This window comes from Glandiceps talaboti, chromosome 3 (genome assembly GCF_964340395.1).
Source record: "Glandiceps talaboti chromosome 3, keGlaTala1.1, whole genome shotgun sequence".
Taxonomy (NCBI): domain Eukaryota; kingdom Metazoa; phylum Hemichordata; class Enteropneusta; family Spengelidae; genus Glandiceps; species Glandiceps talaboti.
The window spans coordinates 10,641,879-10,657,983 of record NC_135551.1 but is presented as its reverse complement, the minus strand read 5'-3'; the positions used below and the strand labels follow the sequence as shown (position 1 = coordinate 10,657,983).

Here is a 16,105-nt window from a genome sequence, read left to right as displayed (position 1 = left end):
TTACAATGAGCTCAAACTGTATCTCTAGATCTGTTCCTCAGTATGATCGATATACGTTCTGGGTTGCTACATTCCTTAATTTCCTTCTACAATTTTCTGTGTGCTCCAATTGAAGTGTTTTCTGACAATTAGCTGTGTCTTATATTATCTGACGTACCTATAGTCTAGTTCCTATACCTGTTGACTGTTCTCTATGATCTCTAGGTCTATGCATGTTGTGGAGATGATCGTAACGCGAACTAACTGGACTACGATCATGTAGGCACCTACACTGTCGAAAGTCGTTCGTGCCCTTTTTGCTACGTTGCATCTAAAACAAAGTCGTCGCCTCGCTCCATAGCCGAAGGCACGAACTCGAGATCAAGCACGTAGCTACGTAGTGTATACCGTACGTATGGAAATGCAAAGCTTTAATAGTCCGCTCTGGTCCGCGGGATATTTTGTTGATCACAGTCCTTCTCGATCTGCGATCGCGACTTGTGAAGCCTTATTATGTTGTCGAAACAAGACCGACGTGTAATCTGTAACCTACGATAACAAGTTTTGTTATCTATCTAATGATTGACGAAATGCCGACACTAGTGTGCAACTGTACAGCTAGTACCTTGTCCAAATGATTCATGTAACATATTATAATGAAGTTATGGAGCCTTCAGTATTTACAAGGGGGTGGGGGGGGGGCGGAGGAATCAAGGGGGGGGGGGTCACATTTTACAAACCTGTTCTTGGGGGAGGGTCATATTTTCCATTATAATGTTTGGGGGAGGGTCACATTTTACAATCCATAGTTTTGGGACCAAATTGAAGATTCAATTATTGTCAATTAGTTTTGTGTGTTTTAAGATGTAAATGTGTATGAAAGTCCATTTTGTGACATTTACAGAATCAAAAAAATAAAATTTTCTAAAGATAATGAGATCCTTTCTCGTTATCTCGAAAAACTATTTCGTTATCTCGATATCATTTCTCGTTATCTCTCTCTCTCTCTCTCTCTCTCTCTCTCTCTCTCTCTCTCTCTCTCTATATATATATATATATATATATAGGTTTTCGAAATAACGAGAAATTGTGTCGAGATAACAAGATGGTTTCTCGAGATAATGAGATAGTATCTCGCGATCGAGATAACAAGAAAGTATCTCTTTATCTTGAGAATTTTTTGTATTCTGTATTGTCCCTAATAGGCTTTCATTAAAGTGAGATGAGCACTCAACATTTATTTTTACAAGTACTTTACATGCCAAAATACAAAAATAAAATTACATATGTTGTAAGAAAATTGTTTATAAAAGGATGCATTTTGTTGAGTGTACCATCTCACTTTATCACTCACACTGTCCGTACATGTTGTTGTTAAAATATGATGGTGATGGTCGCAGGCAGTGATGATGATGATGATGATGATGATGATGATGATGATGATGATGATGAGTTAGTTTTGAATGTCATAGAGAACACAGACAGTGATACATGTAATGACTCAAGTAGTACCAGTGAGTCAGATTAGAGTGACACTGATTATGGCAATACTGAAGGTGAAGATGTTGATGATGATGATGATGATGATGATGACAATGGTATCAGGGAACTTTTGCAAGTGACCAGATCAGGCAGAGTATACACAACATGGAAAGCACGTTTAAGATACTAACTAGATTGTGTTTGATTATAAGAGAAAGGTAACTAGCCAGTCTTTTACTGTTTGTCACTTTATATGTAGAAATATTGCTTTCTAATACAGAGTCAACATCATTTAATTTGTATGTATACATATAATGGGGATATTGATTAACGTTCAGTATATGCAATTGTCTTGGGGAGGGTCATGTTTTACAAAATGGGACAAAGGGGAGGGTCACTTTTTACAAATGGAGAATGGGGGGGGGGTCATGTTTTACTTAACAGACCATGTGTGATTCCCCCCCTGTAAATACTGAAGGCTCCTTTAGTTCGTACCGAACCGAAGAATATCAGTTTACGATTTCAATTACAAATTGTCACAGTGTTGCAGAGTTTGGATGGTGTTGGAACAGGTCCCTGAAAATATAATATTGTCATGCCATACTTTTAAAGACCTTGTAAAGAAATACGTGGCCGAATGAGTGCACCTACAACAAATGACAATAGAAGAAAAAAGACTGAATGGGGATAGCTTTCACTAAGTCACAGTCACATGTATTTACATGTGTTATCATATTACACATTCTATTAGTATTCCCTTCATACCCCATGTACTATATTGTATAGGTTGGTGTGAATGACATACTGTGCATGGAATTGAGTATACCACACTGATGAAATGAATGGTTTACAATTACAAGTTCACCATAAAGCTAAATGGGTTTCAAAACAAGAATCTAATATAACATGCTCCATTTCTATGTTTGGGCTAGCAGTTCCTACATCCTCGCAAACCAGAGCTGTTATTTCTTCAGCCATACGGCGCGTTTTGGACGTTGCCGTAAAATAGGCCGTGGTTTACGACGATGAGTTCCTAAGACATCAGTGGAATATGACAGACAGACAGACAGACAGACAGACAGACAGACTAAGTAGGGCCAGGTATGGCTGACAATCTTAAGTGTTTTCACCATTGCTTATAGAAGCTACGGAGTCTTTAACTCCGAGTCAATTTGATTCCCCCTGGCCCTTTCTTCCTGTAATTAATGGAGGCTCCCTAATACTACAAAGCGGAACGGAGCGTGACGCCCCTGGTTTTAATATCCAGCTTTGTTGTATTCGACATTTTAGTACAACAAAGCAATTGGTGAAGTGATACTTGAGATTAACCCCCTGCGTTTAATCACGTTTCTATTCCACGTTTTACTGTCATTGCTTTTTCGATCTTGATTCTGGTACCTATTATATAAACACAATACGCGATAATGAAGAGGAGATCTAGAGATGAACATATGGCAACCAGAGAGGAAGATGGTGGGATTTACGGTTGGCTTCTCGTTCTTTCTTGCCACGTATGTTGTATGTTGGTGTTTGGGACCTACCAGGCTATAGGTCCAGTATTTGTAGAATTACAGAGGTACTTCAATGCTGGGTCAGCTCGGACGTCATGGATTCTCTCAGTGGCTACGTTTACGGAATTGACATTCGGTAAGGCTACATAAATCCATTTTCTAGCAAAAAAATCAAAGTGTGTACAATATGGAGTTCGAAGGAAATGTGACCTTTATGTTAGAATTTGTGTCACAATTCTTTTCTCTCCTTAACACTGTGTAATTCTTGTATCCCTCAACACATCAAACAAAACAAACCAAAACACACACACACACACACACACACACACACACACACACACACACACACACAATTAATTTGTATTTTATGCAACGACAGGGATAAGGGAAAAGTCAACTTTAGTGTTAAGTCACGTGCACCTACAAATAGTACATGATGTTCATATGCTATACATTATGTTGATATCAATAATTTTCTCTCTAAACGACCCATAAATAGCAACGGGGGGACAACGGGGAACAAGAAAGGCGTTCAAGAAAACTTTAACTTTCCTTAAAGGAAGAAATAAGTTTTAACATAAAAGACGTGAAAATATACACTAATACGAAAAGTCAAATTTATCCAACCTTTACCCTACCTGTGACCCACCTAACCACAATCTCTGTTGAGGGGTAGTACAAGATGCAGTACCACTTTTGACTGTCTACAACCCCCAGGTGAGAGATCATCCTGGGTATTAAAATTAAGTAGAAGGTGGAACTTCGTCTCATACTCACCACATTTTCAAATCCTCTGCCCAAGATTTACCCTGGTGGAAAGACATGGTAAGGCTGCTTTCACAAAAACTTGGGGAGGGAGGGGGAGGGATATTTGAGGGGGGGGGGTACTCGAAAAAATATGCATAGTATTGGGATGTATCTGAAAATATAATGTTGTTCATGGGGGGGGGGGGGGGGGTTACCTGAAAAATAAATTGACTTCATGACTCCTCATACATGGGAAAATACACTTGCAATAGTTGGTCAGCCTTTTTCAAATATAACATCAACAAAAACACCAAAGTTGCTAATAAATTAACACATGTAACAAACAATTGTCTGAATTCAAAATCCTTCAAAATGCACATACAAAATAATACATCAATGTTAGAGTTGACTGGCACTTGTTGTTTTTGGTCCAAAATATACCAGTATCTTAATTAATGTGTAAAAAGCAGCTTCAAAGTTGAAAATATCCAGGACCAGAATTACTGTAAATTAGCCATTTCCTCTGCTATGTACAAAAATCAGTTTCAAAACACATGTCAAAATGCATTTAGAGCAAAAGCCCTCCAATTCCAGAGTTTGTGATATATTTGAATGTATATTTATAGCTATTTGTTTATGGTTCATTTTATGCACATACATTTTTTTGTTTAATAGCTCGCACAGCACCCACAAACGGCAGCATAGCGGCTCAATGACTAGTACGCATGCGCGTCCTATATACTATGCGATGTTTTTTTTTTGGTTTTAGGATGCATTGCGGTACAATGACTATGACGCAGTGCATTTCATATTGATATTTATCTACAATATATGTCAAACATAAGGGACCGGTCTGTTTCTCCAGCCTGGGGGGGGGGGGGTTCTTAAATTGGGCCGACAAAAAGTCACTGCCCCCATCTGTAAAACCAAAAACAGGCTGACACCCCCTCTATCACTTAATTCTAAAACATGATGACCCCCCCCCCCATGTATAATATTCACATGACAGGTATGTTTTGATCGTGACTCAGTGTGGACCGCTTGACTGTCTTGCATCTACTTTATAAGATCCTGGGTTAGCACTATCATAATTGTAATTATTGACTACACAGGGTAAATATATTCCAAAAGGAGTTTTAATAATATCATCTCGACAGTGAAAGGTAGGGGGAAAGCTTGAGAGAGGAATATGTACATCTTTATTGGGGGTCCTAGAGGGTCTCCCCCTAGACGCCCTGGAGGTTTTTAACTCTGAAAAGTCAATTTTGAGACTATTCATATATTTTCCGAAAATAATTTCCAATCTTTACAAGACAGCACCAACATGGGAAAAGCAACTACATAGGGTTGAAATATTTTTAAAATACAGTTTGACAGCATCTTGACAGTAAGAGGTAGGGGTGAGAGCTTGAGACTGGGATGTGTACACCTCATGTAGCGGGGGGGGGGGGGTCCGAGGGATCTCCCTCTAGAAGCCCTGGAGGATTTTTAGTCTTAAAGCCAATATTTAGGCTATTCAGACCCTTTCAAGTAATAACTTAAACAATGTTTTACAAGACAGCAGTCAAGTATCAGAAACTATTCTTTATAACTTACATTGGGTCGATACGTGTTCTTAAAAAGTTAAATGGCATCATCATATATATGTAGTAAAGGTCAATACATCTAATGGTACTATCATTGGTACGGAAGATTTGGAGTTAAAGGCAATTTTGGACTATCTTGGCAAACATTTCACATCTTTAAAAGACAATATCATCTCAAATTACAATAGGGTGAAAATATTTAAGAAAAGTTTAATACCATATTATGACAGTAAAAAGGTTTTTGGTGAATCTGATTGTTGGTTGAATGCATGAGTGACCTCTGGGGGTGAGGGAGACCTTGGGGGTTTCTGCCTAGCTTTTTGTTTCTATTAAGACAATGGTTAGGTTATTCATAGCCTTTGAGGTAATATTTCCATACTTTGAAAAACTAACGTAAATGTAAGTTTTAAATGAGTTTCCCGTGTCACATAAAAAAGGCCCCGTAACATTGGTATAGGGACATAAATATTGTATGTATAGTAAAGTCACTGGTATGTTAGAGAACTTTAGGTGGTCATACCTAGTGTATAATAGAAACTGGAATCTGGTGAGATGTGGTGATTTGTAGTGTCACGTACATGTAGTGTCCAAAATAGAAAGTGCATTAATCCCTTCTGACAAGTTCATACTGACGAGTAGAACAGTTTAGATTATCTTCTTTTATAAACTATCTATGAAGATTACCATTACAAAACCTTCAAGTTCACTTTTGCCCCAAAGTACAATATAAGTGAAGCATTGATTGTGAAACAGCCAAGCATTTACATGACATGTTCTGTAACTAGTGTGGTAGCTAGGTAATACATGTATATCTATATGTATAGTTATGTTTGAACTAATAAGTAATATTAAAGAATTCGTGTAAGAAACAGGGACAAGAAAATATATGGCTATATGCCATTGTAGAAAAAGGATTTTTTCTTCCATCACAATCCAAAACACAATGACCCCTATCCATAATTTTCAAAACAGCATGGCCTCCTGCTGCCAATATCAAAAACAGGGACTCCCCCTACCCCCCCCCCCCCCTCAACCCAGGCCGAAGAAACCCACCGGTCCTTAAGAGTACAGGTCAGAACCCATTTACTATTTTTAACAGGATACTTTTGAGTAAACCCATCTGTTATTATGTCTGAGGCAAAGCAGATGATAAAATAGGAAAACTGGTGGGTTTACCAAAAACTGTATTATTAATAGATTTACCTCGAATTCGAAGTTTTTAAGGTTTTCATCTAGAACGTCAACCTTACAGCATTGTTATCTAAATGAGTACACTCGCCAATTTTTTTATCATGTTAAATGAACAAATTCACAGTAGAAAATCCTTCCCCACATCTCGACTTAATAGTGCGGTGTTCCCAATATGTTCAGTGTGAAATTAATTAACATGGCAAGAACCCGGACTGTAACAAAACCGTCCCAAGTGGAGCAGTTATACCCATTTTTACTCGCTGATAATGTTAGCATTGTCTACTGTAGCTCTCTTATAGAACCATTGTGCATGTACGGTTTGTCACAAATTTTATACAAAATACCCCATTCAGCACAAGTCATTTTGTAGTGAAGTGGTCTTCGAGCATGTCTTTGGATAGTGTAGTTATATACACATTACTAAATGCCTGTTTAGGTGGACACTTATTCCTAGCAGCTCATGTGTTTACGATCAGAGGCGTGGTAGCACGTGTTTACAGTTTGATGGCATTGTAAGGTGGGAACACTCACCACAAAAATAGTTAATGATAAATGCGGAGAGTTTGATTCATTGGTTAAAGAGTTTGCAGACACTATCTTTGTGTGAAATGTGTTTCGTTAACTGAACAAGTGTCCATTAAATGAAATTGAGAGCACGGTTGAAACAACGTGGATGATAACTCCTCTTCATATCATCCACGTTGTTTCAACCGTGCTCTCAATTTCACTTAACAAATGTTATCGAACGACTCACATATCAAACGCATCTAGTAGCTCTTTTTTTCACACAATTGCTATATCATTCACATCATTCGCCTTTGTATCCTTCACATCCAGGTCCTGTTGCAAACATCTCTGTCAAGAAGATAGGTTATAGGGGCACAGTAGTAGTTGGAGGCATATTATCTTCTGTTGGATTCGTACTGTCGGCCTTTGCACCAAACCTTGAGTTTTTATACTTCAGTTTTGGACTACTGACAGGTATGGTTTTTTAAAGTGTTTATTTATAACGAATAAATGCAAAGGAATACAGAGAAAGAAAGTGGCAAAAGCACAACAGGATTCTAGGACAACTGCCCCCCGGACAATTGACCCCGAAGGAAAACTGCCCCCCGGACAACTGCCCCCGAACGAAAACAAAACTATTATTACAGATGAACGGATTTGTCATTCATTAAAAAGTCACCGTCGGCAACTTACCGCCTCAATTTGCGTACATTATACTCACTACATTCTGAGTCTCAATATTTTTTCTACTTTTGACTCGTTTTCTATCTTGTTACCTGTATATTTTGTATTGAACTGATAATAAATAAATCTTTTCCAGTAAAAAAGTGACTTCGTGTTTGTGTTTAGTGAGTATAATGTATGCAAATTACGGCGGTAAGTTGCCGACGGTGACTTTTTAATGAATGACAAACCCGTACATCTGTAATACTAGTTTTTTTTTTGTTCGGGGGCAGTAGTCTGGGGGGGGGGGAGGCAGTTGTCCGGGGGGCAGTTGTCCTTGAGGGGCAGTTGTCCGGGGGCAGTTGTCCTTCGGGGGCAGTTGTCCGGGGGGCAGTTGTCCTTCGGGGGCAATTGTCCGGGGGCAGTTGTCCGGGGGGCAGTTGTCCTGTTACCCACAACAGACAAAAGAAAATACAAAAGAAAAATAATTAAGCATACATGTCTTTTAAATAATTAGAAATAATTATATTTTGATAAATATAACATAACACCTACATTTCAAAGTAAGCAATAAATCCTCGTTTTTAACATGTATGTCTAACTTGTCCTTTGACCTAGCTATTTGTTTTTCTATTATATAAGTATGTTTATAACATGTGAATTGAACCCAGTGATTTGAGGTATTCTGTTGGAATGTTTACATCTAAAAATAAAGTGCCGACCGAGTAGAAAAATAAAATTAACAAAAACATTGGCATCTTTGTCCAGATCACCAAGAATACAATTCATAACATTAATGGGTAAATTGATATGCGTAATTGACTTCTTCAACCAATACTGAATTCCAAAATAACGCAACAAATCTGCAATCCCAAAATAGATAAAATCCTCAACGATCTCTTTACAAAACGAACACAAAGGAGAGTCAATTAGACCCCCCCCCAAAAAAAAAAATAAAAAAAAATAAAAACAGCTTTTTTGACGGGAAAATCTTTAAAATATATGTTAAATTGAAAGTTTTTTAATTTAAAGTCGATCGTTGATTATGACAAAGTAAACATAAATAGTTCCATGGAATGTATGGACAAGTATGTTAATTATCTTCCGTACAGATAGGGAGGGTTATGTTTTCCATGCGTGTGTGTGTCTGCCTGCTTGTGTCTGTCTGTATGTCTGTCTGTCTGTCTGTCTGTCTGTCTGTCTGTCTGTATGTATGTTAGGATGTCTGTCCTTTCTGTGAACACAATATAAGAAAGACTACTATATCAATTCCAAATGCTATACGTTATGAGAAAAGCAAGAACTGATTTAGTTTTTGTAAATGTCCTTCGCATTTTCATAATTGACAATATGATAGGGATGGTTATGTTATACTTCTGTATGTCTCTCTATCTTGTTGTCTGTATGTCTGTCTGTCTGTCTGTCTGTCTGTCATGGCCGTGATATCTCAAAAACTACTTCATCGAGTCTAATGAAACTTACTACACACCTGGGAATGACAAGAAGTGGTTATTAGATTTTGGTAAATATCCAATGAACATTAGTCATTTACATATTCAACGGTGTCTAGTAATTAGGCTAGATCTTAAGCATACACACTTCAAATGCAATGTAATTTGGTTCATGCATTGACCATACCAAAACGCATATATACGTTGTATAAAGTTTGTTGATGTACCTTATAGGTTTGATGAATAATTTGTATAATTAATTATTTGCAGTAATTGGGATATATCTTAAGAATACACGTTTCAAACTCCACAGCAGATGGTACATACATACATCAACCATAGCAAAGCACAATATCCTACAAAGCTAGTTTTACGTATGTTTAGTTTTAATGAATACTTTCAATAATTAATGATTTTCAGCAATTGAGTCATATCTAAAGATGTACACTTCAAATTCCGCAAGATTTGCTACATACATCGACCATAATAACATATAACATGTCATATTAAGCCTATTGGCATAGTAATTAATTTTAATGAGTAATTTGCATAATTATCGATGTTTGGTAATTATGCTAGATATTAAGAATGCAAACTTCAAATTTGATATAATAGTAATTCGCCGAAAACACCGGTATCATTGTCAAGAAAGCTACACAGCGTATATTTCTATTGAAAAGGTTTTAAGGAATTTTAATGTCAGCCAAGATGTTTTGGAAGAAGTGTACAGAAGCCTTGTTGAAAGTGTACTTTCATTTAACATAACATAACATAACATAACATAACATAACAGTATGGTATGGAATCTTGAGTAAAAAACAAAAACTAAGCCAGCTAGAATCACTAAAATGGCAGAGAAAATCATAGGTAGACAACAACGCCTGCTATCTGAACTTTACAATATATCTGTTAACAGGAAAGCATTGGCTATCATCGACGACCTCTCTAACCCTCTTCATTCTCAGTTCGAACTATTAACTTTAAGCAGGCGCTATAGAATACCACTTCCCGCCAAAAACATTTTCAAGAAATCATTTTTACCAAGCGTAAAAAACATTCTTAATTGAGGTTCATAGTCCACTAGTATTTTAGAATTAATGTTTCAACGTCCTATTGCACTGAATTCTAATGTCATTTACATTCTGTTCATCGTTTCCTTTACTGTATGTTATTGTATGTTTATCAGTGCTTTAATCTTCAGTTGTCTATATTAAAGGTGAGATGTACTTAAATAAAATAATTTAATACATAATGCTTTGAGAAGTACGCAAACTACCACTTTCCATAAGTTTTTTTTTGCAAACGATATTTCTTTACAGGTTTTGAACAATTTTAAGCCATGAGATTAAAAAATTCACACATTCATTCATTCATTCATTCATTCATTCATTCATTAGATAACATCCTTATACGCTTATCAAGGAACCACAGCACGTATTTCTGAACTCTTATAAGTGCCGTTTATGTACTATAGCCCTCGTGATATGCAGACTGGCATGTAGTATACAAGTTGTGTTGACATAAATATGAACTTAATTGACTGTAAACAACAAGTTCAATGACCTTAGAGAGAAAGGGCAAATTTGACATAGGGCGATAATTTTTGAGAGCATTGGCATCAAGGTTTGCTTTCCTGAGCAATGGACGGACAATTGCAAATTTACAGGGATCTGGAAATTCACCTGTAAAGAAAGACTTGTTAATTATACTACTAATAGCTGGAGCCACCTGCTCAATACACTGACCGAGCAAAGCAGTGGGAATGGGGTCAATCATGCAAGACTTAAGTGGCAATGTGGAAATGAGTTTGGATACATATTCAATGGACACACCAGTAAATGAATCAAATTTGAAACTCCAAGTTTGAGTGTCAGAAGGTGCAACGAAGGGTAGGTGTTCACGAATGATTCTAACTTTGGATTGAAAAAAGTCTGCAAAAGCGTCTGGTAATAGTGAGATGTCAGTGTCTGGAAGAGTACTTGTTATAGTTTTCTTTGTGCCAATAATGTCATCAATTACACGAAAAAGTGACTTTTGGTCAGCCTTATCGATACGGTCTCGGTGATAGGCAGCCCTAGCATTTTTGAATCTTCTACCATAGGCGGCGCGAGCCTCTTTGTAGATTTCCTTGTGAACAGTGAGACCGGAACTTATCCACTTCCTCTCAAGTCGACGTAGATGTTTCCGTTCCTCCAGAATCTGCACAGTGTACCATGAAGCCCGTGGTTTGTTGAGAACAGTTTTGATTGTCATGGGAACAAGTTCATCTACAAGTGAGATGAGCAAAAGATTGTAATTTGTAACAAGTTCCCTGGCATTCTGATCGACTTTTGGAGGCTGGGAGAAGGACAATGACAACTTGTGTTGAAGTTCATCCATGTTGATGATGTTGAGTTTCCTTGATTTTCGAGTGATTTAAGATGTAGATGGACCAGGGACAAAAGTGTTAAAATGTAAAGATGCGTGATCTGAAGGTAGAAGCCAGTCATTTGAGATATGCAACGATCAGAAACCCTTGTGATGATGAGATGTAATGTATGACCCTTGTCATGCGTTGGTACTTTGACATGCTGCTCTAATCCGAGGATTAAAACTCCTTAAGGAAATTGGACACAGTCCACTTCGATCCGCGCCGTGAATAAGGAGGCCTGTAAATGACAATTAGGCGAATCACCGCAGATGACTGATGAACATTAGCATCCATTAATTCAAAGGTTCTAAAGTCAGAAGTCTTATTCAACTTTAGTTTCACATCATATTTTACAATGACTGCAGTCCCACCACCTTTACGATGCGCCCGTGGTATTTGTATTGGTAGATATCATACCTGCTAAGTGTAGAGGTAAAGCGGCCTTTCACTGTGTCATCAACTGCACTAAACCATGTCTCAGTTACAATAAAGAGATCGTAATGATTTTGCAAAATAGTATTGGCGACAAGAGGGAGCTTATTGTCAATGGACTGAGCATTCCATAATGTACAGGAAAGTGGACGCTTTGAAGAGGATTTTGAGACTCTCTTCACCTTGATGAGATTCGAGCTGTTGACTGAGTGAGCCGACCGACGATGACTGAGACCACTCTCAGATGTTCTGTTGCGAGTCGATTGAATATTTATATGGTTGATGATCGGCTGTTGAAGTGGTGAGATATTAGTGATGCAACCTGGATTGGAGTGATTATTGGCAGTGCGAGTTGACTTCAGTTTACGTGAGCCTCCCCTTACTCCTCTGTGGGTTGGAGATCTGGATTGTATTCCCAGTGTTTTGATCGTGAACCAAACATCTTCAGTGCATTTGAGTTTGGCATAACTACATACATACATACATACACAGATAGATAGATAGATAGATAGATAGATAGATAGACAGATATATATATATATATATATATATATATAGATAGATATATACATACATACACTGTCGTATATACGTACGTACTATACATATATAGATATATACATACATACAATGTCATACATACGTACGTACGTACGCAGGCAGGCAGGCAGGCAGACAGACAGACAGACAGCCAGCCAGACAGACAGACAGACAGACAGACAGACAGACAGACAGACAGACAGACAGACAGACAGAGAGCTTCCCCGTACGATTGTATGTAGAGCTGAATGTGCGTCATACCAAATAAATGAAGTTGTAATTTCTCACACACAGGTATTGGCTATGGACTTGTGCTGACTCCTCAGTTTGGAATAGTCCCATTATACCTAAAGAAGAGGTACATTCTTGCAAATGCCTTGACAGTTTGTGGTTCAGGATCAGGAGCGTTTGCATTTACTCCCTTGTTGCAGTTACTGATAGACTGGTATGGATGGCGTGGAGCATTTATCGTATTTGCTGCAATCAATGCCAACTTGTGTATCTGTGGAGTATTCTTCAGGGATCCGAAAATCCTACCCTCAAAGTTAAAGGTTAAAATGCGAGAGACTGAAAGTGTTAACGACATTTTGGCCAACCAACATGATGGGAATCAAATGGTCACCAACAAACGAACCACCATGCAGAAGATCTGTCAAGTCTTTGACTGCAGCTTACTTACCAAATATCCAACTTTTACACTTATATCATTTGTCTATTTTCTTTCGGTTGGAGTTGCTTTTCCTGGAATGCCACCACACACCATTGCACGTGCACAATCAAAGAACCTCGGATCCAACAGTGAAATTGCCTTGGTTATGTCCATATTCGGTATCATGGGGATCATGGGTAGACTAATGACTCCTGCTATCTTACGTTTCAAATTTCGTGCACTCACAAGTGTAAGGCTGTATGGATGGGCTTTTATCTGTACTGGATTAACTACTCTCCTGAGTTCACTGGCTGACTCATACGCAAAATACAGTATCAACACAGCCTTTCTGGGATTGTTTAGCGGCATCTTCTTCTGCTTGGTTTCGCAGTCAATCAAAGATGTTGTAGGGTCGACCAACCTAACAGCGGGTATAGCTGTGAGTACTCCTTTTGGTGGCATTGGAGGATTAATAGGTGCACCAATAGGCGGTAAGAATGACAACTAAGAATGATATTTTTTTACTTTCAGCAGCGTGACCAGTGATGTAACTGGAAGACATTTGTTACTAAATTGCAATACTAGCATTCCTGTTGCATTTCCTCAGTTCAGATGTAGTATTACTCTGCAATGCTAGCATTCCTGTTGCAATTCCCCAAGTTCAGATGTGGTATCACTCTCATATGCATATTACTCCTGACTACGGTAACATATTATAATACAACATATTATGCAATGTTAAAAATCATATCAATATAGGCTTTCTTTGGATGTTAATATGAACAGAAAAATTATTTCTAGCTAATTTTAATAAAGTTATGCACTGACATGGAATGTGACATCTGTTAGCGCTATTTTAATAATGGAATGTTGCAAGCTTCCATCACTACTGTCAGATTATGGAATTTCAAAAATGCTCTTGTACTAGTTTGTATGGAAATGAAGTGAAAATGACGTCGTACAAGATCAACGAAAATGTACCTGTATGAAAATTATGATTACATTTTGATTTCTTTTTGCCCCCCAGGATGGATATATGATATTACCAAAGACTACAACAACGCCTTCTACTTCTACGGTTCGTGTATGGTATGTGCAGGCCTTGCCCTTCTCATTCTTCAGCCTTTTACAGATCGGTGTCAGAATGAGAAACGTGCAGAGAGTGATGAAATCGCGCCTGAAGTGTACATGGTGGAAATGACGTCAGTAGGTACCAATACGGAATAAAGAACATTAAATCTAAGAAATGCCCAACGGTTGCTTTTACAGTTAACTTCTGAGGTGCCTCATATAATAATCATTTCATTTCCGGGTCATTACCATGACTTTCACTTTATTCTGTTACTTATGCATTATTTTGTTGGGTCATACATCATATTATATGGGACTGGTCACTTGAATATAGTCTATGTATTGAGGTTTTTGAGTTATGCAGTAATATAGTGATTTTGTACTATAAATACGGCTGCCATTCAGTAAAGATTACATAAGCACCAAAAATAACGCTTGTGTACAGTCCTTTTCTTCATATATTACTTGTAAACATGATTTAAAAAGAAATTGGCAATGTGTAAACACCACAATGTGTCTATGATAGGCAGGAATTGGTTTGATTTTGATGACTGACCTTGAAGGATAAGGTAAAAGGTCAAGAATATTAATAAGTATACAGCATGATTCAAATCTGAAATAAAACTACCGAATTTCTGGGAACAGAAAACATACATTTCCAACTTGAAATAAATCCTTAACTATTGATATCTATACATTTATATTGAATTAATTATGCTGATTGGTATGAAATATAGAGGTAAAATATAACAAAAAGTACTTATAATAATATATATAATTAGTGAAAAAATGCAAGCTATGGATAGAATGATAACCTATATAGTGCTTATACACTGTCGTATAAATTACCAAGTGTAGCAACAAAGGTACTTTGATAACTTCAGGAAGAAGGTCAAGCATAGCTGTTATTGCTATTATACTTGCTGTTCCAGTTTGTGTAGCTAGCGTAAGTTTTATTCCAATAGTTTTGAACTATTATAATTCGAAATATGAACTTGTATGAGAAATGGGGATGATTGAACGTCGAACATAAAACAGCTTTTTACATACAAACGGAGCAAGATATATGAAGAAATGCTGAAGTTATAAAAGAAGTATTTCAAGGAAATGTTAATAATGTAAACACTCTAGAAATATTAATTAAGGCTTAATGGTGTATTAATACTAATTAAACATCTTATATTATGATATATGGAAACACACAATATAAGCCTAGCTGGTAATAAAGATGTAACTGGTTCATAAAATAAACCTTTTTTTCGCCTTTAACATGTTTTCATATTACCCAGTGATGTCTAACTCACCATCTTCATACCATAGGATAACTACCTCTGCTGGCAATGCCATACTGGTTCTTATTATAACGTGACATCAGAATATATCCATTGTCTTCCCACGTATCTCCCCAGCTGAGAAGAGAAAATTATGTAGTTAGGCAAAGGAAAGCTATAGAATATAGCACCCCTATATACATCATGGTATGTCGCTTTATGTTATACATATCGACATGAATTGAATGGTAATCAGTTAGTCGAGATCATGATCAATGTAAGTTATTGTAATATTTAGGTGTCGCTCCCCCCATTTCAATAGCAATGATGTAATATTTTAGTAGCTGGAGAACAGATTTGAAGTATTAAATCTACAAATAATTCGCTAATTTCCGTTAAAATAAGATGGCGATATATACTATACTGGAAAACTAAGCTCTGCTTGATAAAGATAAAATTGAAATGTTTATGCACATACCATTATGTGACTTCCAATTCTCCCAGTCTTCATCAGAAGGCAGTGATAGCACCATTGGCATAGTTAGCATCAAGATGAGGACAGAGCATTTCATTGTTAACTACAAAACACATAAAATGATGAAGGTGAAAGAGCAT

At 37.2% G+C, this 16,105-nt stretch overlaps 1 protein-coding gene across 1 annotated transcript; it reads left to right on the top strand.

The window, feature by feature from the left end:
• Positions 1–2,885: 2,885 nt before the first annotated feature.
• On the top strand, positions 2,886–14,375 carry LOC144433022 (monocarboxylate transporter 12-like). Its single transcript, XM_078121335.1, has 4 exons — positions 2,886–3,108; positions 7,334–7,477; positions 12,794–13,639; positions 14,176–14,375. The coding sequence occupies exons 1-4, from the start codon at positions 2,886–2,888 to the stop codon at positions 14,373–14,375; spliced, it is 1,413 nt and encodes a 470-aa protein (XP_077977461.1).
• The last annotated feature ends 1,730 nt before the right edge of the window (positions 14,376–16,105 follow it).